At 40.0% G+C, this 22,996-nt stretch overlaps 4 protein-coding genes across 5 annotated transcripts; 3 read left to right on the forward strand and 1 right to left on the reverse strand.

The window, feature by feature from the left end:
- The first annotated feature begins 29 nt into the window (after nucleotides 1–29).
- Nucleotides 30–8,987, forward strand: kel (Kell metallo-endopeptidase (Kell blood group)). The gene is made up of 18 exons (XM_042222145.1): nucleotides 30–527; nucleotides 1,523–1,769; nucleotides 1,858–2,133; nucleotides 2,257–2,378; nucleotides 2,880–3,038; nucleotides 3,144–3,215; nucleotides 3,317–3,505; nucleotides 3,989–4,149; nucleotides 4,237–4,354; nucleotides 4,444–4,539; nucleotides 4,622–4,720; nucleotides 4,808–4,885; nucleotides 6,176–6,282; nucleotides 6,355–6,444; nucleotides 6,532–6,599; nucleotides 6,691–6,851; nucleotides 6,941–7,030; nucleotides 7,120–8,987. The coding sequence occupies exons 1-18, from the start codon at nucleotides 507–509 to the stop codon at nucleotides 7,264–7,266; spliced, it is 2,301 nt and encodes a 766-aa protein (XP_042078079.1). The 5' UTR covers nucleotides 30–506; the 3' UTR covers nucleotides 7,267–8,987.
- A 1-nt stretch (nucleotide 8,988) lies between these two features.
- LOC121814752 (histone H1-like) lies at nucleotides 8,989–10,915 on the forward strand. Its single transcript, XM_042222151.1, has 3 exons — nucleotides 8,989–9,343; nucleotides 9,819–10,111; nucleotides 10,301–10,915. Exons 1-3 carry the CDS (start codon nucleotides 9,106–9,108, stop codon nucleotides 10,859–10,861), a joined length of 1,092 nt encoding a protein of 363 aa, XP_042078085.1. The 5' UTR covers nucleotides 8,989–9,105; the 3' UTR covers nucleotides 10,862–10,915.
- Nucleotides 10,916–12,156: 1,241 nt separating this feature from the next.
- emg1 (EMG1 N1-specific pseudouridine methyltransferase) lies at nucleotides 12,157–17,129 on the reverse strand. 2 transcript variants are annotated; one of them, XM_005925245.3, is made up of 6 exons: nucleotides 16,728–17,129; nucleotides 15,050–15,237; nucleotides 14,802–14,903; nucleotides 13,002–13,143; nucleotides 12,646–12,851; nucleotides 12,157–12,544 (listed from the first exon to the last, which is right to left on the reverse strand). In XM_005925245.3, the coding sequence occupies exons 2-6, from the start codon at nucleotides 15,197–15,199 to the stop codon at nucleotides 12,431–12,433; spliced, it is 714 nt and encodes a 237-aa protein (XP_005925307.1). In that variant the 5' UTR covers nucleotides 15,200–15,237; nucleotides 16,728–17,129; the 3' UTR covers nucleotides 12,157–12,430. The 2 variants fall into 2 exon arrangements, with proteins under 2 accessions (XP_005925307.1, XP_042078086.1); XM_042222152.1 differs by lacking the exon at nucleotides 16,728–17,129 and having other exon boundaries at nucleotides 15,050–15,423.
- nop2 (NOP2 nucleolar protein homolog (yeast)) lies at nucleotides 16,066–22,963 on the forward strand. Its single transcript, XM_005925244.3, has 15 exons — nucleotides 16,066–16,190; nucleotides 16,286–16,328; nucleotides 16,408–16,472; nucleotides 18,850–19,211; nucleotides 19,484–19,703; nucleotides 19,812–20,011; nucleotides 20,183–20,272; nucleotides 20,840–20,927; nucleotides 21,016–21,156; nucleotides 21,244–21,383; nucleotides 21,476–21,565; nucleotides 21,673–21,795; nucleotides 21,888–21,985; nucleotides 22,064–22,200; nucleotides 22,292–22,963. Exons 1-15 carry the CDS (start codon nucleotides 16,085–16,087, stop codon nucleotides 22,705–22,707), a joined length of 2,319 nt encoding a protein of 772 aa, XP_005925306.1. The 5' UTR covers nucleotides 16,066–16,084; the 3' UTR covers nucleotides 22,708–22,963.
- Nucleotides 22,964–22,996: the final 33 nt, after the last annotated feature.

Here is a 22,996-nt window from a genome sequence, read left to right on the forward strand (position 1 = left end):
CCGTGAAGCATGTTTTCTCTCAGACCCTCAATGTAGTTCACTGCTAGAGTTTGACTGCTCTATCAGTTGTAAACAGCCATATGTTGCGCTGATAATGACGACAGCAGACCTGTGTGCGTATGCATTTAAGCGTTCTTTCCAGGAAGAACTATTCACCCCGTTCCAATCCGATGCAGCAACGAATAAGCATAAGCAAGGTACTAGACTCAACTTACCACTACCTGCCTTGTTCTAAAGCTTTTACCACTACACACAGGAGTTATTCATGGTGTCACTGTAGTTCACAAATCCCAAAACATCCCGTCTGCTTAGAAGAACCACAGCATTTGCTTGATGAGAAGAGTGAGTCGCAGCCTGCAGAGTGGTTTTTATCAGTGTCAGATGAGGAGAGAAGTGACTGATGAAAAGAGATAGCTGAGATGACAGCTATTTGACGGGGGGGGGGGGACAGGAGGCGGTAGACATGTAAAAGAGGATGTAACACGCTGGGAAAACACAAGTCAAGAATGAGTGAAACAGAGCTTGAGGTAAGATCTCAATAACAAAGTTGGTTATGTTGTTACCAAGCTGTTTTAGGCTAATGTGTATGTTGTAACTGCTGGAAACAAGGCCGAGTCACTGTGCCTAAGAAATATAATATTTAAAGAATGTGACTTTGAAAGGGTGAAGTCTGCAGTCTCTGCAAATTAGACTTAAACTGCTCTGTGCAAAAGATTGTGCTTAAATAAATTACATGAAACTCATTAAGTTGACATACATGCCCACCTAATGAATTTCATGTCATGTGTAGCTCTTGATCATGCATTGTTACTGTTAAAAGTAGTTTTTACGTAGAAAAATTAAAATCACTTCAGCTGCGCTATTGAATGTCTACGGGTATAAGCAAGTATTTTTAAAGTTATTTTAAAACCACTTAAAATTTAGCACACATTAGCGAAAATGAGTCACTCTTCCTTGTTTTATATTTTGTTTCCAAGGAGAAAAACTTCCTTTTAATTATTTATAGTGGTTTTGAGCAATCGTTCTCCAGGCTTTCTGAAGGTCTGTCTTTGGCCATTGGCTGCTCTTTTTTTTATTTTTTTTATTTATTTTCATTCTAGTCCTTGTACCTGTCATTTTCAGAGCAATGCTTCTTTTTCTTTTATTTAAGTCACTTAACATTGGCCGAGAAATCACTCAAGCATAAAAGAGGCAACCTAGCAAATAGCCCATTTCCTTAATAGCCTGCTGAAAAAAACAAAACAAAGTATGTTCCCATTTCTATAGTTAAAGCCACAACAAATGTCAGAGAATTCACAGGGATAAAGCAGTAATTTTTCTATTAACAAGATGATTGCAGGAGGGCTATTAGACAAAGACTTGATATATATTGGCATGGTGTCCAGGGTATCCTAAAAGACTTTCTAAAACTGGACAAGCAGGTTACAAAAGAAAATAATATCTAAAAGTCTTGTCTTTAAGAAATAGAGGGGGGGCAGTAAAGATCTGACACAGCACCTGAGAGATACATCTGTCTATTTAGCTGCATCCAGAACCTGGGAGGGTTCAGCCTTCCCCTCTACTGCAACTGCTCACTCATTATCCCCACCAGATCCTGCAACAACTCGAGTCTGACCGACAGCGACTGCATATGTCATACTCTAACATCGAGCACCGAGTAAAACCAGTGTGGATGAAACATCGAAAATGGCTACTTTTCCTCTTAAGCTGCATCTTACTTGCTGGCATGGTGGGACTAATCAACCATCTGTCTCACCATTTCCACACTGGTAGGAGTTCAGAAAAACACACCAATACGAGACAATGAATTCACAATTCTGCCATTTTGTCTGACTTTTGTCTCACTCTTCCCTGCAGTTACTCCGTGTCTCTCTCCTGCCTGTCAGTGGGCTTCAGCCCGTCTCTCCACATCTGCTGATCCCTTCACGCAACCCTGTGATTACTTTCTGTTCACATGTGGATCAGACAGACTTTTGCTGGACAGTGAAAGGCGACAAAGAAGTCATGGTTTTACTTTACATGCAGAAAACCAAAGAAAGTCTGTGCAGTCAAAGCAGGAAGATGGAGGACTAACAGAGGATAAAACACTGAGCAGAAAAGCTGTGTTGCTGCAGTATCTCAAGAAGATTTTAGGTATGAGTCTGTATTCAGTGGGAATTTTTTTTAAATGTCCTCTCTTGTGTGTGACTCCTCATTTCATGCTACCTTAACAAATGATCTAAATAGTTTCCTTTTTTTTCCGGATCTGTATGTCAGAAACAGACAGCGGGATGAATAGTTCAGCAGTGCAGAAGACTAAAGGATTCTACAATTCCTGTCTGGATACAAAATCTATAGAAACTGCTGGCGCGGACCCCTTCCTCTCACTCATAAAGAAAGTATGATACTCATATTCCAAACATAGCAAGCTCTTCAAATCACACTTAAGCTTACATCGGTTATCATATGTGCTCATAAGACTTAATTACTTAAATTACCATTATGAACAGTATCCCATTAAATTTTAAAAAACAAACAGAAACCATCACCAGTTTTTTAATGATGCCTGTTGGCCTACAGGAGGTGCTGTAACTACATGAATCACTGTCATAAACTTAGTTGAGGTCAAAAAGAAAAACAAACAGTTTAGCCGAATTGTCTCCTTTGTAGTTCTACAAGATCTAAAATGATTAGTCAATTTGTAATTTGACCAAATTTTGCAAAGTCCACCTTCTAAAATGACAGAGATTGCTTGTTTAACACTCAATATCTGCTGCCCAGAAGAATCAATCAGTTTAAAAACATCCCCTTTGGGTTCAGGAGACTCCAAACTGTTTGGTTACATTTTCCCCCCAATTTCATCTACTAATATTGTTTCACTGTATCTTCTCCGTACACAGCTGGGAGGCTGGGCCGTATCGGGGCAGTGGAATCAGACTGATTTCAACACCACCTTGGGATTGCTAATGAGAGACTACAATACCTTTCCATTCTTCAACATCTATGTGGGCAAAGACCCTTATGAAGCAGCACGTGGGATTAACAAAAAATACATACAGGCTAGTATGAATTAAGATGATTTAGGTTTTGCTGCTCTGAGAGCTGCCAGAGCAATGTAAGCTTTGTGTTTTTTGCTTTAAATCAAGTCTCCTCTTTGCCAACAGATTGATCAACCTGATTTGTTGATCCCAATTGAATGGAACAGCAAGACAGAGAAGTCTAGAGCTAAAACTGAGGTTGAGTATCCTTGTTGATTCAGGAAATGTCTTTAAATGAATACAAAAACATTTATCCATCCAACTAAGGCCTTTCCTTTTGTCCTGTCTCTTTTATCTAGACTCTACGTCCTTTCTTGGCCTCGTGTCAGCAATACCTCAACCTGCTGGGTGCCCCGAAGAGCAGCAGCTTGATCCATGTGGGCTCTTTCGTCTCTCTGTCCTCTCAGCTTGCTGTGGCATCTTCACCCCTGGACTCTCGCCTGTCCAAAGGACAGCTCTACCAGCGCATGACCATCAAAGAGCTACAGGTAAAGGATTTACGTTTCTTTGTGCTGTGCTGCTCTTCTGATAGAAGCAATGTCGGTGCATACTGCAGAGACAGAAGTTTTACCTAAATCAATTACAGATGATACCATTATACTGTACGTACTATTAGTTAGTAAAACGTAGCTACAAATTAACTAGAAAAACAATGACAACTATATTTTAGAAAAAATACAAATACATAAATAGGACTGTACAGTAAGGATGCTATAGTGCATGTGTTTAGTGATATTTGGTCCACATTAACTTGAGTCAAGTTTTTGTATGTTCTAAACACCTTAATACCCTGCAGAGGTCACCAGTCCATCACTTAGCGAGCACATAGAGGCAGAGAATCATCATGCTCACACTTAAACTGAAATTAAACAATAAATACATTTAATTTAAAAAACAACAACAACACTTTGAGTACCTGTTGTCTGGATACATGTGATAACAGTATTTTTTATATGGAAATGTCCCTACAGAGACAAGCCCCTGCTATTGATTGGTTGGGCTGCCTCCAGGCTGCTTTCCATCCCCTGCCCCTCAGCGCAGATGACAATGTCCTTCTGCATAACTTACCCTACATTGTGCAGATGTCCAACACCATCATCAAATGGCAGAACAAGCCCGAACTGAGCAACAGGTACTGTAAAGTGACATAAAAATGACAAGCACATCCTTTCTCTTTTTTATGCTTATCTTTGTTGCTGGGTCATTTGTTTCCACTCAGCGCTCCCCTTCATACTTTTATGGTCCTCAATCTGCTGCACACCCTGATGCCTGCCATGGACTCCAGATTTTTTGAAACAGCAAAGAACTTTTCTATGGCTTTGGGTAACACTGAAGAGGTTAGCCGAATATGCTACAGAGGAAAGAAAAACTGGATCTGTGAATTGATTGGTTACTGTAATATCTTTATATTTTGGCTTTCCACCAGGAAGCTCCTCGCTGGAAACACTGTGTGCTGGAAACTGAGAGAGGATTTGATTCAGTTCTCACACATCTTCTCAGTAAAGTGACAGCACAGAAGGAGGTGAGGAGACATCTTGAGACCTAATGAATTCAATGGAGAGAAAAGGTTCTGTCTGATAATCTGTCATTTAACTCTCCAATAGGCAGAGAAGATTATTCAAAGTGTTTTTCACTCCTTCAAGTCCAAACTAAATGAGTTTGAGTGGACAGATCAGACATCTCGTCAGCTTGTCATGGAAAAGGTAACGAGTGAAGAATTTGTTTTCTTTTTTTAATTTCTTCAGAAACGAACGATTTTTAAGTTTGATATTTGTTAAACGATTCTGCAGGTTGATTCTGCAATTCCAAAACTATGGACTACAAAGGAGCCTTCTAGTGAAGCCAAGCTTGACCTGCTTTTTTCGGAGGTACATCAAAAACCTCTTGGTTTAATGTCTTGATGGCATTTATCTATGTGGGACTTAAACTATATCTCACTCAGTGCTGTCAGATAGAACTCTTTAGGATCCCAATGTCCATCTAAGTTTTAATTTGATCTGTTTGGATCTCACTTCAGGTGAAAATTCGCCACTTAATTCAGTAGCCTGTATGAGAGTCGAGCCAGCCTCCCTAGTTTTATTAGTTTTTAGTTTTATTATACCACAGAGTGACAGGTGGTGTGGAAAGGGCCCTCCACTGGAAAATAATGATCTTACGCCCCAACATCAATGCAGTCTGCACCTGTTCGGCAACATTAGGTGGAAGATTTTTGAAGGGTGATGGATTCCCTAGATTTAATAGTGTTGGCAAAAAGGGATTTAACAAATTTGTGAATCTCTGTCCAAAAATTTGGTGATTTAGGACAGCTGCAAATCATGTGGGTCAATGTGCGCACCCCAGTCGGACATTTCCAGCATTCGGGGGTCTGTATGAGGTTCGCCCTGCATAATCTGTGTGGTGACCACTAAATTCGGTGTAGTAGTTTGAATTAAGTTAGTCTTGTTCTAAGTTCCCTGGACATCTTTTTAATATTCTGTAGATTCCTGATCAGTAAGCGCTACACTAAGGTCAGTTTCCCAGGCTCGTTGCAGGGTGGTGAGCCCTTTATCCATGTGTTTTAGAAGCACTGAATAATATTTAGGGACCTCACAATTTCCCTCAAAGACTTTCCCAACATAGGTGAGATAGCCTATAGTTAAAGCAGGTGTGGAGGGAGATCCAAAGATCATGAGGAGTAGATGTAGACTTAGAATAGCTGCAAATATTTCAAAAACTGTCTCTGTGGCAGCTGAAACTGTGTCCCCCGTCACATAGATCTCCAAGAATAAGAATTCCTCTCTGAACCCAAGTCTCCAAAGAAATGGAGCCTTTTTAATGCTACATTTGGGGTTAAGCCTTATAGAGGCCTCAGTGTGGAGGTGCATTTTCTTTGTTTTCTTTGTATTATTGTAAGGTATTTACCTTACAATATAAAGCGCCTTGAGGCAACTGTTGTTGTGATTTGCTGCTATATAAATAAAACTAAATTTAATTGAATGTTTATTTATCATATAGAAAATCTGTTAATGCCGCAATAATGACATTAAACTAATGGTAAAACTGTTACCACGAATCTCAACTTTTAAATACTATGTTGACATCACTGGTTTTGGAAAATAAGGATTAAAAAGTGTAGAAATAAAGCCAAACCACTGACCTTCAAATATCTATAATTTCAGATGATAGTCAGCAACCAAAACTTCTTCTCCAACTATGTCCAGCTTCTATCCCTGCGGCAGAAGAAACGCATTGAAGTCCTGATCACCGAGCCTGAGGATATTGATATGTAAGTGTCAGCTTAAAGCTGATAGCTGCCAATAATCTGGAGTGTGCATTAATCTTTTCACTTTTCTTTTAGACTGTCTGTCACACCATTTCTCTTTGGTAAAAAGCTCCTCTTTCCCTTGGGAATGTTTGTACCTCCACTTTTCCATCCAACCTATCCTAGGTAACACATACACTCACTCAATAACTATTAAATGCCTTCCATTGTATTTTTCAAATAATTCCAGCATTGGACTTCTTCTGTAAACAGAGCCATTAATTATGGTGCAGCTGGTTTCCTTGTTGCTAAAGATATCCTCCACCTGCTTCTGCCTGACAGTAAGAGAGATTCACTTTCCTCTTGTTCATTTACTACACAAAAAATACATTTTGCTTTTGTTAGTAATATTATGTATATTTATCTCTGCAGTTTCGTCTCAAAGTAAGACCGTGAATGCTGTGGGTGAATGTGTGTGGACTCACTACCTCACAGTGTCAGAAAAGGCAGGCAGAGGTGGAGGGTTTCCGCTGTCAGCAGCACAGCAACAGGAGGTGTGGGTGCAGTATACTGCACTGCAGGTAGCGCTGCAGGTGAGGATCCATTGTCAGGCTTTAGTGTCTGTTTTTAAGGATGAGATCAAGTTTACATGTCTTCGTGTTATCTGCCTTTTTTTTCTTAGGCTTATCATCAGAATCTAATGCAACAGCCTAATGACACGTCTCTCTCAGGAATCTCATATACTCGCTTGTTCTTTAGATCCTTTTCTCAGGTGATGTACTTTCATTACTGTCTTTTCTTTTTCTGCTTTCCTCCCAGCTACACTCGAGTGTAATTCCCTGTAATGTGATTTATTTGCAGATTAACTGTGAAGCTGATCCATACCGTGACTCCATGCCTTTTAAACCCTCCTTCTTGATCACAGTCATTTGTGCCAAATATAATCTGTGTCCTACAAGCCCGCAGTGCTCCATTCAAACCAAGCAGAATTCATTACAAGCATGCTGACCAGTCTCCTCTGATTTGACATAAAAGGTGTACCTACCATAAGTAGGCTACAACCCAAAGCACACTTATGTATTTGCTTTTGTTGTAATTGTTAGGTTGTGTCTGCATGTTGTATAATTGCGCGAGCGGTTTAGTTTTGTTTGTTTTCATTTTTTGAAAACTGTTGAAACCTTGTTTCCAGCTTTGCTTTCAGTGATGAAAGTTGCCAGAAAAGGGACATTGGATTGAACAACAAAGTTCTCCTACTTAAAGATGATTTTGTTCATTTAACTTTAACCATCTTGAGTGGAAAAAGTAAAAGTTAAATTCAAAAATGGCCTCTTATTTTAAAATAAAATCATCCGAGATGAGTGGGAAAATGTATCTTTGCTCAAACTTCATATAAATAACATAAACATGTAAAAAAAAAAACATGAATTCTGAAAAATATCCCCACCTGACCCGCAGCGTATCTTCTGATTTCTGTACACTAACTTTAAAATGTAAAACAGTTCTGCAAATTGAAGTACATAATTGTATACATAAGGAATCAAAGCTAGAAGATGAACCTATCAAAATGTAGTTAGTAGAAGCCATATGCACCCATCTGTCCCACATGGTAATATGACCTGAGAAAGATGACCCAAAATTTCCTCTAGTTATTATTAGAAAACACATAAAACATCAGGATAGCAATGCTTGTTTCACTTCAGGGGTGTCAAACATAAGGCCTGGGGGCCAGAATCAGCCCAACAAAGACTCTAATCCAGCCCATTAAATGGCTTTGGAAAATGTGAGATTTTTAACTGTATTTTAGAGCTTTTCTTCTCCCATGGCAATTCACACTACACCAAAATGATTACGTTATAAATTTATGTATTTTACACCTTTATTTCTTACCATTTAGGCCCAAAGAATCATCTAGAGAGATTTCTTTCATTTACTACAGCAGCATTTCTTTATTATGTGGAAAAAGTGAGGTGTACTTTTAATTCTTTTCCTTTTTCTTATATAAAATCATTTGACATCCCTGCTCTACATCACAGACATTAAACTAGTGCAATTTCACTTTTTAAACTAGGATTTATCCCATGATGTTGATGCTCAAAGTTGCTTACACACACACACACACACACACACACGCACACAAAATATATTGAACAAAAGTTAGACTTTGGCTTCAGAATGTTACACTTGGAAGTGGATTTAAAATTCATTTGGCTTCATTTAGGTGAGCAAACATGTGTTTTTGAGCCCTGAAATGCAGTGACTAAAAATATCTGGTTCATAGTAACAATGTTGCTGATAATCAGTGTTTGTGTTTATTGTACTTTTCCATCCAACTGCTTATCCAAGGATAGGATGGTGAGGGTGCTGGAGGCAATTCCAACTCTTATGAGATGAGAGGCAGCATATACCCTTCACAGTCTTCCAGTCCATCATAGGGCTAATATAGTTACACTCAATTCAGAATGACTAGTTAAACTGACAGGGATGTCTTTGCACTGTGGGAGGAAGCTGAGGCACCAACATTTCTGTTGCTATCATTTATTTGTCTTTATCGCCTATAGGTACATGTCATGTAATGTCTATTTTCATCAAATGCATGCACTCAAAATAAAGTAGTCAAAAAAACCTACTTATTGATACTTGAGTGGACCCATCAATTATTTTGAATAACTTCCTGACTCAGTTAAGGCTCTGGACCAGCAACTGAAGAACTGTTATTTTTCAAAATGTCACAAAATCAGCATTCCTATTTTAAACTCCGACCAATACCTGTCAGTGAAACTCAGTAGAGGAGTTTCCATTATTTCAGATTTCTTCCTTAATTATGAAATAGTGTGTAAACCTCAAAAAATGCGGAGGAAAGCCACTGTTACAAACTCCACGCAGCTGAGTGCACTGGGAAATGGTGCGAGCGAGAAGTCAGGAGAAAACACACATTTGAAGGTGATAAAACAGATAGAAAGACCTTCTAAAACTCCAGCTGGGAAAGGCCTCGGAAAAGCAGGAGCCAAACGTTTGGGCCGACTACTGAAACGAGCTATCCCTAACCAGGATGAGGCGACAGGAAAGGCGAACGCTTCTCTTCCCAGTGAGTCCCTGACGGTTCAGCTAAAGCTAAGCTAATCAGCCAACTGCTGAGGCTAGCTAAATTAATCCAAATTAAGAGTTTATGTGTCTTTGATTTTAATTATTTTTAAATCTGCTTTAGATTTCAAACAATAAAAAATAATACTATGACACAGAATTTATTTCCAGGGTCTTTCCTGGTTCAAAATGGGTGGGGGGGGGGGCTATGCATTTTAGCAGCTGTTGATGAAGATGTTAAGATTTAGAGTACATAAAAGGGTCAGCTCAGTTTGGAGACAAAGTTATAGAGGCAAGGCTGAGAAGGTCTGGACATGTGCAGAGGAAGGATAGAGGATATACTGGACAAAGGATGCTGAACATTTAGCTGGTTCATAACAAAATACAACAGTGAGAATGGATGGAGACATTTGTACTATACTATAACTGGTTTGCACTGATCTGTGATTTGAATGTTATTTTCTTCATTGATTTTTCAGAGACTCCCGTCCGGCTTTTCAAGCATCAGATTCAAACAGAGGCTGGAAATGCACCCAAGACAAATTCCGCAAAGCCAACCTCGCCTCACATCTCCCAGCTCATCCTCAGTGTGGTTTCCCAGTGCAAACACAGAGGCGGCATCTCCATGGCAGAACTCAAACAGATGCTGGCAGCTGGAGGCTATGATGTGGCCAAGAACAACAGGCGAGTGAACATAGAGACCAAGAGGCTGGTTAACAACGAGACACTTGTACGAACTACAAGAAATGCATCATTCAGACTCAACCATAAGGTAATGCACCTTTAATCTTTGGTAACTGGTATTAGTTCAACTAAATGCAGCACTGCTGCGTGTAAGTTATGCATGTAGCTTATTGGCATTGTGGCTAAAAAGTGATTTTCTTGCCCGTGTGTTGCAGTATTACAGTGAGATTCTCAAAACAATTTCATGTCACATTAACTTTTACCCCCCGAAAAATAGAAGCTGACAGACATAATTCAAGTAAGGACGATCCCAGTGAAGACTCCAAAGCCAAAAGCAGAGCTGAAGCTGACTCCGAAAACAGCAACAAGCAAATCCCCCAAAGGAGCAGAGAACCAAAAGAGACGAGTAATAAAGCCAAACCAAACCAAACCAAAGAGCAAATCGCACCAAACAAGGGCAACACCTCGAAAAGTTAGATCACCCAAACTAAAACCTAAGCCTCGCAGAATGGCGGTCACATCACCCAAACTAAAACGCAAGCCTCGCAGAATGGCGGTCACAGCGCACAAACTAACACGCAAAACTCGCAAAGCGGCAGCCAAATCACACAAACAAAGAAGGAAGACAACCAAAGGAAGAAAATCACCAAAACCTGCTGGCAAGAAACGCAGACCTGCAACAAACAGGGGCGCACGAGTTCGAAAGGTACCGAGGAAGGCTCAAAAGACTCGGAGACGCCGACCAAACCAAGTTCAAAATCGACATAAAAAGCAAGCAAGACGAAGGCTTCCAAAATCAAAGTTGAGATCGAGGAAAGGCACTTACTACAACCGCTAGGCTGAGTCTTCATGGTAAACAGTAATAAACAGAACCCCTTTTAGCATCCTGAAATACACGTAGTTCTATGTTGTGTTTGTGTTCCCATATCATTTTTTCTTCACTTCACTGTACAGACCATAGATCGCATAAAACATGGACAGTTTTCAGATACAAGTTCTGAAAAGTGAAGCTTCAGTGGAAACTTGTCTTTCTTTTAAATGCTACTTGAATGCGATACCTGTGGTTGCAAAAATATCATGTATTGAGGTCAGACAGATATGTGATCATTAACCATGTGATTGCCATTTTAAATGGGTGATAATGTAGGATCAAGTGAATAAGGCTTCAGTCACACGAGCCTAGAGACAGTCTGTGTCTACCTGGCAACCACCAGTTGTGATTGAAAAATGAGTATTCCCTGGCCTATTATGAGTGGTTGTTGGAGGTTGATGGCAGTCTCTGGGACATTGATTGCTAAAGTACCCGACACACAGGCCTACAGGCTGTCAGTGATCTCCCTGGCAATCACCTGTTGTTAGGGAAAAAGGGTATATTTCCAGCATAAACCTCCTTGTGAATGCTTTAATCAGCAGCACATTTTTGCAGTTTGAATGGAAGTGATGAACTTATTACCTTCAAAGTAAAACTTGCACTCTTTGAAATATATTGGCTGCAGCACTGAGGCTGAACTTTATTCTGAGGGCAAACATTCGCCATTTCGTGTTGCATTCTTTCAAGTTTTACTACTGCTAGACTAGTAGTTGGCAAATGCTGGCAGATAAACTAAAACTGCAGGCAACCATGGCAATCTGCTAGTAACCAGACCAAAGTGCTTTTAATGCAGCACCTTCTTTGCAACTGATTTTATCCTGGGAGAGCCGGCAACCTCGAGAAACCACTGTCAGCCAGTTGTAGAATACACGTCCCTAGCAACCGGTGATTGTATGACACCCAATATGGACTCTAAAAGCATTGTGCACATGACGTCACTTGAAAAACCTCACTAGGAGACAATTGCAAAACAGCTCTTAGACTTGACCTCTGAATACTATCTTGATGAGTTTATGGGCTGAGTCATGAGGCTTGGGTCATGTTGAATAAAATGTTATGTCATTTGTCAAACTGTGATCATTTCAGAAGGGAGTATTTTTCTGGTATCGTGGTTTCACAGTCAATTCGGTCTCTCATTACATTATCTTGATGCTTCGAAGCAGGACTTTATAATCAGTGGGTGACATCAAAGTAGCGATGTCCATCTTGTAGTTTATGGTTGTCTATGTGTGAAACTTTGCACAAATCAAGAGTAGTCGTTATTTAGTCACACATTTTAATGTAACTACAACAATCCATAATCAAAACTGCAATTGATACTGGTATAAAAATAACTGCCATGCTCCTGCATGGAAAAGGAACCAATGTGCCTTCCACATGGTGCTCACATGCCATCGAATACATATACAGGACAGTGTATAGCAGGATAGAACATTGGGCATCAGTGGACACTCAGTCCAGTATTTCTAGTGCACTGAAATAAAGTCCATATAGTCAACTGTCTCTTTCCAGTCAGCATCAACACTTTTCTATCCGTCACAGGATGCCCCACACCTCCTCAAAGGCAGAGCACATCTTGGCACAGGTCAGTGCTGCAGACAGGGGGTAGTTACTGATGGACACTGTCTTCTCTGTGTAGTCCACGTTAACCTAATAAGGACAGAGACATCAGTAACACACAAGGAGTATTTGACATAACTGCAACAGACTAAAAGAGTCTGTAAAAGAGAATGCCTCAATATATTTCTCACCGCTCCATGTGCGAATGCTCCAATCACCACTGCAGCTGGTCCCTCTGGTACCAAAGTCCGTGGGCACACGGCCTCTCCTGAAGAGAAGGAGGTGCTGATACGAGGGCAGCCGGGAGGTAGGTGATCAGACACTGGATTTTTAATCATCCTCAGGAGCTTCTGAGGACCATCAGCAGCCCTGACACTCAGCTTGTGCAGCAGCTGAACTAAGAAAGTAGAGAGAAGAAAGAAGAATTAGGAGAACAGTAATGGAGTGAAGGCTCACTTAAAGCCAGAACACATGGGAATAAGACTTAAGTACAATGCCTACAGTATGTGTATTATCCATGCAGAAAAAAATAACAGTTATAGTTTACCCATAAGGCCACAGAAACGTGTGAATGTTCTTGGGATGCGGGTCTGCGGGTTGATCTCGATTAAAGCGTTTTTCTCTGTGTGGATGTAAACCTGCAACAGCCCCGCCCTGTTCAACGGACTGTCCATCAGCATGAGCAAACACTGGAAATACACAGTTCAAAGTTAAAACCATTCTTACAGCCCTTCATCACAAACATGCCACTACGCTTTATATAAGAAAACACAGACATAAAGGATAAATAATAAAAAAATCACTCTAGTTAAATTTCAGACTTGATGTATTGATTTTTATTTCAATTTAATTTTACAATTTAGTTTCAGATTGCCTGCAAAGTATTTTGTTTCATTTTTCAGTTTCCTTATTAAGTGTTAGGCCAAGATATAAAAAGTTCAGGTAGGTAGGTATTACAATACAAACAAAAGGCAACTGACTCACAATCATGTACATATCCCTGTCTCAATAAAATGCGCACAAAAGCGGCTCATGTCTGTTTTCCTACTTTTATTTTTGATAGTTTTTTTGGTTGTTTTGTTCCTAAAGTACTTCTTACACTACTTCATATTATTCTTACACTACTTAGTACTTTTTATTCATACTATACTGTTATATATGTGCACTATTCAGATTAGTGAAATATTACTGATGCAGTAGTGTCAAAAGTCAGCTAATGAAACATGCTGGTTTTGTTTTTGTCCCTCAGTTACACTGTAATAGTTCCTAAGTAGTAGGATTTGAGCAGGTCCAGATGTTAGGGATGTTGAGTCAATGATACTGTATTTCTGTAACTATTAAAAAAAACAATATGTCACAGATTATAAATATCACAGACTAAGACAAATTAATATGAATTAAGACTACAATACTGTGCATACAATAAGTACCAGAGTAAGGAGCACTAAAAAGTAATCACAAGGATCTATTTATTTCTAAAGGGGACTTTTGGAAAGCGTTAGATCCCAGAAACCATGCTACGCAAAAAAAAGAAAGAGAGAAAAAGATATGAATATGCTCTTTTAGCGCTTTGATTCATACTGGGGGAGGATTGCTCCCCAGATTACTTTTTAAATGCAGAATAAACTAAAACTAAATGACAGGCTTGATGCTCAGTACTGTGCTATCAAACATGCTTTTATCTGATAAGACATAATTAAAAGGCTTTTTTCAGATGTGTTCCATGGGCTTTTTTGAAAATACGAATACAGCCGTGGCTTGAAATTATTTTGCTTGCCCTTTGGTGTGCTGTTGGCACATAATCTCTTCTCTCCTCAGGCGCCATCACAGCAGATCATCTTCCATCTCACCCCGTCCCAGCAGCCCCCGTGTCACACCAACCCTCTGCATCACATATTCAACATCCTTTGTCTAATGTATCCACTATATGTTCTCCGCTACGGATTTGTAAACCTTCCCTTTTATTCTCATTGCTATCCTTCTGTCACAAATAACCCCTCACGCTCATCTCCACCCATCCCACTGTGTCTGCACACTCTTCTTCACCTCTCTGGTGTGCTGCTGCCTGTTGTTTTGGTTGACCCAAGGTATTTCAACTCATCCGCCTTCACTCCCTCTATTCTTTGCATCTTCTTTATTATCAGTATTATGATACTTTTGTTAATCCCAGCAACCTATTGTGATATTTCTGAATTGTGAGTTGATTCTCCTGACACCTAAAATGGACTTCTAATCATAAAATCAATAATATAATTGACTTAAATGCAATGAAACTCCACTCTGGTTAACTGTGACAGACTGACAAACACAAGTGACGAATAATTATTATTGAAGAATGAGTGTTTACCTGATGTGTGATATCTGGTCTTATTTTTCCGGGATCTCTTCCACTTTTGATGATCATATTTTTGTGTTGGTCGCAATTTAACAGCTCAAATGTTTTCCCGACCTGAAATATGAAAAACAAGCCAAAAGCATGTATTAACTCGCCTTAAGTTAAGTTATTATTAAGCATCGTTGTTGGTGTCACTTCCACTAAAAACGGGTAGGGGTTGCATCACAACAACGCGCAAAGACAGCTCCATAGCGCCTTACCTTCACCGTCTCTAACGACGCTCCCTCCAGAATAACCACCAGCCTCCTCTCCGCCATGCGGTCGTGCAGGCTGCGGAGATGTTTGGCTGGTTTAGGTTCATATTCGTCCAAATGTTCAAGACCACGCTTCTTCCCATTACCCGCCGCCATGATGCCTTCCTCTGGACTGTCGCGGGAAGTTCACGTCACTGCAGAGGTGCGCGTTCACAGGTGAGTGTATTGCACATAAAAACGTCATTTGTGGGGTTTTTATGAAGGTAGCTAGATTTTGAATATGTAAGTATGTGGTAAAAAAAAATCAGACAGTTTTATGTTAATAAAATAAAACGTGTTTCCTCAGCGCCCTCATTCTGCGCGCGCCACCCTTTCGTCACTATTGTGCGCCGGATGTCACGCTACAACGTGTTGAAGGAAATTTCACGTGTAGAAATTTTCGTCCTGCATCGCTCCACAATCACACTACAATTAGTGTCTGCGGACCTTAAAGTATCCGGTTTATTGGTGAGTATTTGAAGAATCGATGCTGCGATTCGCGCTGCAGCTAAAGAGCGGTTCAGTGGCGATAAGCTTTGAGTTGTAAGGGTATACTTTTTAAAACTGTGCGGTCAGGTAATGGCTGTGAAACTGGTCACAAGTTTTTAACGAGGCTGTTTGATAACAGTCTGATCATACATTAATATTTAAACAGTTTAATCCCCAGCAGATGAAGTGGGAGAATTTGTAATAAACGATTTATCATTTGTTATAACCAAACATATTTATTACTGTTTCAACAGTAAAGAGACCCTCTCTGAAACACTACATAATTTAATCACTGCTTATAATTATAAAGAGCATTGGTTGTGTTGGAGCTGAATTTATTGTACTGATGTTGGACGGTTTTCTTTCCCGCAGATCTCCATCCAAAACAGTTTTACTTTTTTTCTTCAATGACGCTCCTCTCTTTTACATATACTGTATTTTTTGTTTTGTCTTAGGGTTTTAAAACACTCTTGCTGTGTTTTCTTTTTCAGACTGTCGGTGTAGAAGGAAATCATGGGTCGGAAGTTGGATCCCTCCAAGAAGTTGAAGAAAGGTCCGGGTAAAAAAACCCGGAAGCAGCAGGGAGCAGAGACAGAGTTGGCCAAGTTTATAACTGATGGTAACTATCCCTTTCCAAGTCAAAAGTTTCTGTTTTGGAGGTTTAGTAAAACACGCTGTCAACATTGTGTTATTTTTTATATTTAATCTTTGCAGAGGACACTGGATCAAAACGTCTCTCAAGTAGAGCCAGAAAAAGGTAAGAGGTTGACTGAGGATGTAACATGACATAAAACAAATGTGTTTACAAGCTCCTAATTCATGTTAAAATGTTTCAGAGCTGCAAAGAGAATCCAGAGTTTGAAAAAGCCCAAAGATGTTGCTGAGGAAAAGCCTAAGAAAGGTAAACAATTAACTTTTGCTCAGTCTGGTCAACGCATGATTTAAATATTTGCCCAGATGCAAGCATGAGATTGTTGTTTTGATGGACCATCCTTCTCCAGTATCATTACAGCTATGTAAGCAGTTGTTTATTATTGATTATCAAGTGCAATTATGGGAATATCAGCAAGGGGTAATGGTCCAAGGTGAACAGCCAGACTAAATGTGATTCATAAGCCTTCTATGGAAAAACAAGGATTGAAACATTTTACTTCACCCGGATTGAGGTTTCCGCGGCTCGTTGGCAGCATCTGCTGTTCGTCCTCTTGGGTCTCACCACCTGAAGGAGGGGTCCAAGGGGTTCAGTGCTATGTCGATCAGGAGGTGGCCCTGTTAGTCTAATCCCAAGTTACTGAAACTGGTTTGTTAACCTCAGAATTTTGTTTATGAGTGAAGGGAGACAGGAGCAGGAGACTAGCAGAAGTATTGGTGCGTTAGCAGTTATGCAGCTCCTGCACTGGTTTACTGTTATGTGAGCTTTGGGTAGTGACTGAAAGAATAAGATTGGTGATATAACCAGCAGAAATGAACTCCTTTTGAAGGCTGTCTGGACTCATCCTTAAAGTTCATGGTGAGGAGGTTGGTCATTCAGGAGGGGTTTTGAGTGGAGCCATTATTCCTGCACATGGAAAAAAGCTAGTTGAAGTTAGAGCTGGGCGATATGAGATTTTTTCATATCACGATATGTTTTTTTCATTTCAGGCGATAACGATATCTATCACGATATAAGCCAAATAACTATATTTGTAAGATTTAAATGTGCCGTTGCTCACAAGTAAAATGTGAAATAATCAGCAGCTTGTTTTTATTTAAATATTTATTTCCCATAATAAGTTCAACAGGGTAGATGTACTTAAGGAACATGAGACTTTTTCAGATAAATAAAGGCAAATATTGCAAACTACACAAAAGGCAGCCGCTAAAGCGTTTAAGTTTCAAAATAGAACAAACGAAACAGACTAAACTGTCAATTCCACTTAGAAACAAAATATTAATTCTAAAAATAAATCTTAGTTTGTTTTACAGAAGAACAGACAAAACTGACTAACTTTTGTCAATATCAAATAAACTGAGAACTAAAAGGAAATTCTCAATCTCTCCTTGTTGTATAGCTTAGCTTTTCAAACAGTTACTTTAGTCTGACAAAAGCCGAATGACGAATTAGCGCTTCCAGTCAGAGACTGAGGCTACGTCCACACGTACACGGGTATTTTTGAAAACGGAGATTTTCCGTTTTCGTTTTAAAAAATAATCCCGTCCACACATAAAGGCAGAAATGAAGGAAAACGCTGCTATGAACATGCCAAAGCAGCAGGTGGCGCTAGATTCCTAACCGTGCAGAAATGTTGGCCAATCAGAAGTCTAGAAGCCTCGGTGGGAAAAAGTAAACAAAGCTGGGGCATAGAAGCAGAACCGAGTCGTATGTGTGGAGGGACAGTAACTGTGTGTATATGTAAGCATTTAAACACTGCAGAGAGTAGAATTAACAGTAACAGTATTGTAGAAATTCATTTCACCGAAACAATAACGTGGCGCACAGTGTGACGCATGCACCAGTTTATTGTATTTCCAGACTTGCTTTCGGCACAATTTACAGTGCACGCTACTCTGTTTTTGTCAGACTTGAAATAGCCGAAATACCTTCACACTACGGAACTTCTATGGCTCTTCCGTTCGACAATCTCTCCGGCATTGGAACCATCATCTGTTTTCTCTTCGGTCACGCTCGGTTGATTTTTCTAGTCGGCACACTCATTTCCTCCATTACCCGCTGGCTGCTTCCCAAACAAACACACTTGCGGCTTGGCACTTGTGCTATACGTAACAAGTCACGCGACGTGACGCTGCGGCTGTGATTGGTTCGGCTCTGCGCTACTTAATTTGGATTGGCTGACCTTTTTTTTTTTTTTCTTTTTTTTGGAGGACAAGAGCGGCGAGGTCTATCGCGATAGCTTAATTTCTCTATCGAGTAAAAGTTATATCGCGATACATATCGTTATCGTTCTATCGCCCAGCTCTAGTTGAAGTGGTTAGGGCATCTCACCAGAAAGACTCTTTGGCACCTCCTAAGTGAGTTGTTTCAAGCCCGTTCCACTGGGAAGAGGTCCTGGAGCTATCCAGAGGCTTTTGAGCTTGCATCTCTCGGCTGGCTTGCTAACAGCTTGGTCCAGTCGTCAGTCCACTCACAATCCTGATAGGAAAACCAAAAGGGAATGGAGGGAGGGATGGATGGATATTGATTATTAATGCATCTTGTATGTGTCATGATTTCAGCAAGGAAATAAATGAATAAATACACATATATTTACAGTTTTTTCTTTCTTTCTTTCTCCCTAAAGGGTTCACAGATGAGAACAGCAAATGGTTGAAACCGTCAAAGAGGAAGCGCAAGATTGATGAACAAGAAAGTGAGGATGACAGTGATGAACACTGGGAAGAAGAAGATGATGATGAGGAGGAGGAAGAGGAAGAAAAGGTTGTAGAAAAGAAGGGAGGCAAAGACCAGCAGAAGAAGGGTGTAAAAGGAGTGAAAAAAGAGGCCGATGATGATGAAGGCGATGATGATGATGAAGGCGATGACGATGATGAAGGCGATGATGATGATGATGATGAAGGCGATGATGATGATGACATGGTTGATGACTATGGTGTTCAGGATGACAGTGATGAAGCAGCAGAAGATGACAGTGATGGAGAGGATGTATGTGCTCTTTCTAACCTTTTTTACCCTTTTTAATTTATTTATTTATTTATTTTAGTTTTATTCAGAAGCTGAAACGAAATATTCTTCCAGCCTGGAAATGTGAAGTTTGAAGCCTCATTTTATTAGAAAATTTTCACTTATGAGCTACAAAATCGGGAGAGTATTCTGTTTTCAGTGGCACTAGGCCTTATTACAGTTACATTTTTAAGAGAACATTGTAGCAGAGGCTGGTTAACTTAGAGCTGTTTTTTGTTTTTTTCTACCTCCAGCTTCTTCCCATTGAACGTGCAGCCAAGAAAGAAAAAAAGCAGAAAAAGTCCAAGGCTCCTGATAGTGATGAAGATGATGATGATGAAGAGGATGAAGAGGATGAGGATGATGACGAGGAGGAGGAGGAACAGGAATCTGATGCTGACATGGATGAAGAAGATGAACTAAAAACAAACATTGACGAAGAAGATAAATTCAGGCTTCCTAAACCAGAGGAGGGTGAGTTTCTGTGAAGTTTTTGTCTTTTAGAGCAGCAAATGTGCAAAAAGAAATTCTCTGATTTTCTACAAACAATTAAAACGTATTTTTTTGGTCCACATTTTCTAGGACTTCTGCCTCTAGACCTGAAGGCAATCTATCAGCGGATAAAGGACAACATTGACCTCCTGTGCAATTTCTCAACAAAAAGAGAGGAGGGGAAAGACCGAGCAGACTACATCTCACTTCTGAAAAAAGATCTCTGCACCTATTACAGCTACAACGAGTTCCTCATTGAAAAATTTATGGACCTATTCCCTCTTTCAGAGGTGTGTTTTCTTCCGTGCATGGTTTTGGTTTGTTTTTTTTGGGTTTGTTTGTATGTTTTTTCATTAAATCCTGATTTAAAAGAATTCATGGATGCATTGATTTAAACATGCAAGGTCTAGCTGAGAATATCTATTTGACTTCAAACATTATATTTTCATTCTGCCTTACAGCTGGTTGATTTCCTCGAGGCCAATGAAATTCATAGACCTGTCACTATTCGAACCAATACACTGAAAACAAGGAGGCGGGACCTTGCACAGGTAGGTGCCTGATCTTAAGAGACATGGACAAAATTGGCATTTAGAATGTTTTAACAAGTTAAAATACATAATGTGTGTCATGACTGTTAGCGATTTGGTAGTTTATTACTTTAAAGATTGTATCTGTTGTGATATAGAATTGTTTTTGTTGAACAAAAATTTGGCAGCCAGGATGAAGAATTCTGTACTTAGGTTAGTTTTTTCAGAAGAAGATCTATAGAATATTACATATATATTATATGTATTAATGGATTTACTGTTGATTATGGAGTTAAGAAGCAAAGTCTCACAAGCCTAAAAAGCAGTCATTGACATCTGCCAATGTGATGCATCCCCTGCCTGGTTGATACTTGGTTGCTGGATGTTGGTTGCTAGGTTAAAATCTGTTGCACAGAGGGAGCGGTGCCATAGGCCTCCTATTGAGGGCTGTGGTCACCTTTATTGTGGGAGGGGCCAACTTCTCAAACACTCACCAAGTTGTCATAAAAGGAAAAACTACTTAAATGACAGGAGGAAACTCAAGTCTTTACATATTGAATTCACTTGTTTGTGCTTTTCCTTGTTTAGGCTTTAATCAACAGAGGAGTGAACCTTGATCCACTGGGGAAATGGTCTAAAGTGGGTTTAGTTATCTATGACTCCTCAGTACCTATAGGTAGGTTTCAAAAGTTATGTAAGTGACCAACTTAAGCAATTAAGGATGCTATCTGAGTGTGACTGCAGCTTCTTTACATGTTAACTAGGTGCAACTCCGGAATATCTGGCCGGTCATTACATGCTCCAAGGAGCCTCCAGCTTTCTGCCAGTCATGGCGCTGTCTCCACAGGAGGGAGAGTTGGTATTGGACATGAGCTCAGCTCCAGGAGGAAAGACTACCTATATTGGTAAGATGTATTGCCTTTATTGCAAATTATGTTGTCATTTCACCCTTAAAAATAGTGGAGTCCTTATGCAGATGTTCTCACCCTTAGCTCAGCTGATGAGAAACACGGGGGTAATAGTGGCTAATGATGCCAATGCTGAAAGACTGAAGAGTGTGGTGGGAAACATCCACCGTCTGGGGGTCACCAACACTGTGGTCTGCAACTATGACGGCAGAGAGTTCCCAAAGGTATCCTGTCTAAATGTGTAGATCACCAATATCTGTGGGGTTAAGCCTTATTACAGTTCCAATGTTTTGACCTGTTGGAATTCTGCTTTAAGGTCATGGGTGGCTTTGATAGAGTGCTGCTTGATGCACCCTGCTCAGGCACAGGAGTCATTGCTAAAGATCCAGCTGTGAAGACGAGCAAGGTAAAAACCAAGAAAGAAACTTTTTCTGTCTTTATATACACACACGTCCGTTTGCTTTAAGTAGTGTGCTAATACTTGTTTCTTTTTGCCCTTCTGTTCACTGACAGGATGAGGTGGATATCAATCGTTGTGCTCACTTGCAGAAAGAATTGATTCTGTCTGCCATCGACTCGGTCAATGCTGATTCCCCATCGGGAGGATATCTGGTCTACTGCACGTGTTCAATAACTGTATGTGGAAACTCTGAATTTCTACCAAATTTATGTACAAACATAGTAAATATCAGACGAGCTTGGTAAGTGATTGCATTTTTTTCAACTAGGTGGAGGAGAATGAATGGGTGGTGGACTACGCTTTAAAGAAAAGAAACGTCAAATTAGTTCCCACAGGACTCGACTTTGGCAAGGAAGGCTTCACCAAGTAAGTTGGATAACCAGTGTTATTATTTTAGGAGCAAGTAAGAAATTGAATAAAACATGAATATTTTCCTTCTTTTAGTTTCAAAAAGTTCAGGTTCCATCCAACTCTGCGACTCACGCGACGATTTTACTCTCACTCCCACAACATGGATGGATTCTTTGTGGCCAAGCTGAAGAAGTTCTCCAACATTATTCCAACTGCACCACCAGGGAATGGTAAGAGTTTTTGTCATAGCTTCATGCCTACGTTTATCATGATATTTTCCCTTTCATCACTAAGTAACATCTGTCTTTGTTGTTGTTGTAGAAGATGAGAAGGCAGAGGCTCCTGAGACGACAGCGGCCACAGAAGCTCCTGAAGAGAAAAGGTCCAAGAGCGACAAGACAAAGAAGACTGTCCTCAACAAGGCAGGTGGCCTGAAGCAAGAAAACAAAGCCAATGGAACAGCAGTCAGGAAAAAAGCAATCATCAACTCAAAAGGCAAAAAGGAGTTGCATACTGGACCAAAAAAGGCAAAAGTCGCCAAGATGGATGGAGAAACTGTGAAGGGCACAGAAGCCAAGAAGGCAACAGATGATGGTAAAGCATCAAAAGCTGTCACAAAGGAAGGAAGCAGGTTTGAGAAAAAGCAGGCCACAAAGAGGAAAACACCCATGAAGGCCAAGAACAGAATGGGGAAGAATAAATTCAACAAGTTGAAGCACATGTTGCAAAAACAATAAAAAAAGTGACAGTGTGTTAAATGCATGTTTGGATTATATTAAAGCTTTGTTACACACCTGGATCCACCTCTGTCTGATGAAGCTGCTCTGTTTGTGCAGCAATTGTGTCAAACGTGATTGTAACATGGCTGCGTGCTGATGATTGGACTCACAAACAATGCTCCTACTAAAGCTGGAGCTTTCTTTTTTTATTTCTGTATACAGATTCAATGCTTTCCATAATCCTGTGAGAAATAAATCTTTTAAGAACACTTAATACTGACCTATGAATCATTCACACACAAAAGAG

This window comes from Haplochromis burtoni, unplaced genomic scaffold, assembly GCF_018398535.1.
Source record: "Haplochromis burtoni strain Fernald_Lab_line unplaced genomic scaffold, NCSU_Asbu1 Contig_80, whole genome shotgun sequence".
Lineage (NCBI taxonomy): Eukaryota > Metazoa > Chordata > Actinopteri > Cichliformes > Cichlidae > Haplochromis > Haplochromis burtoni.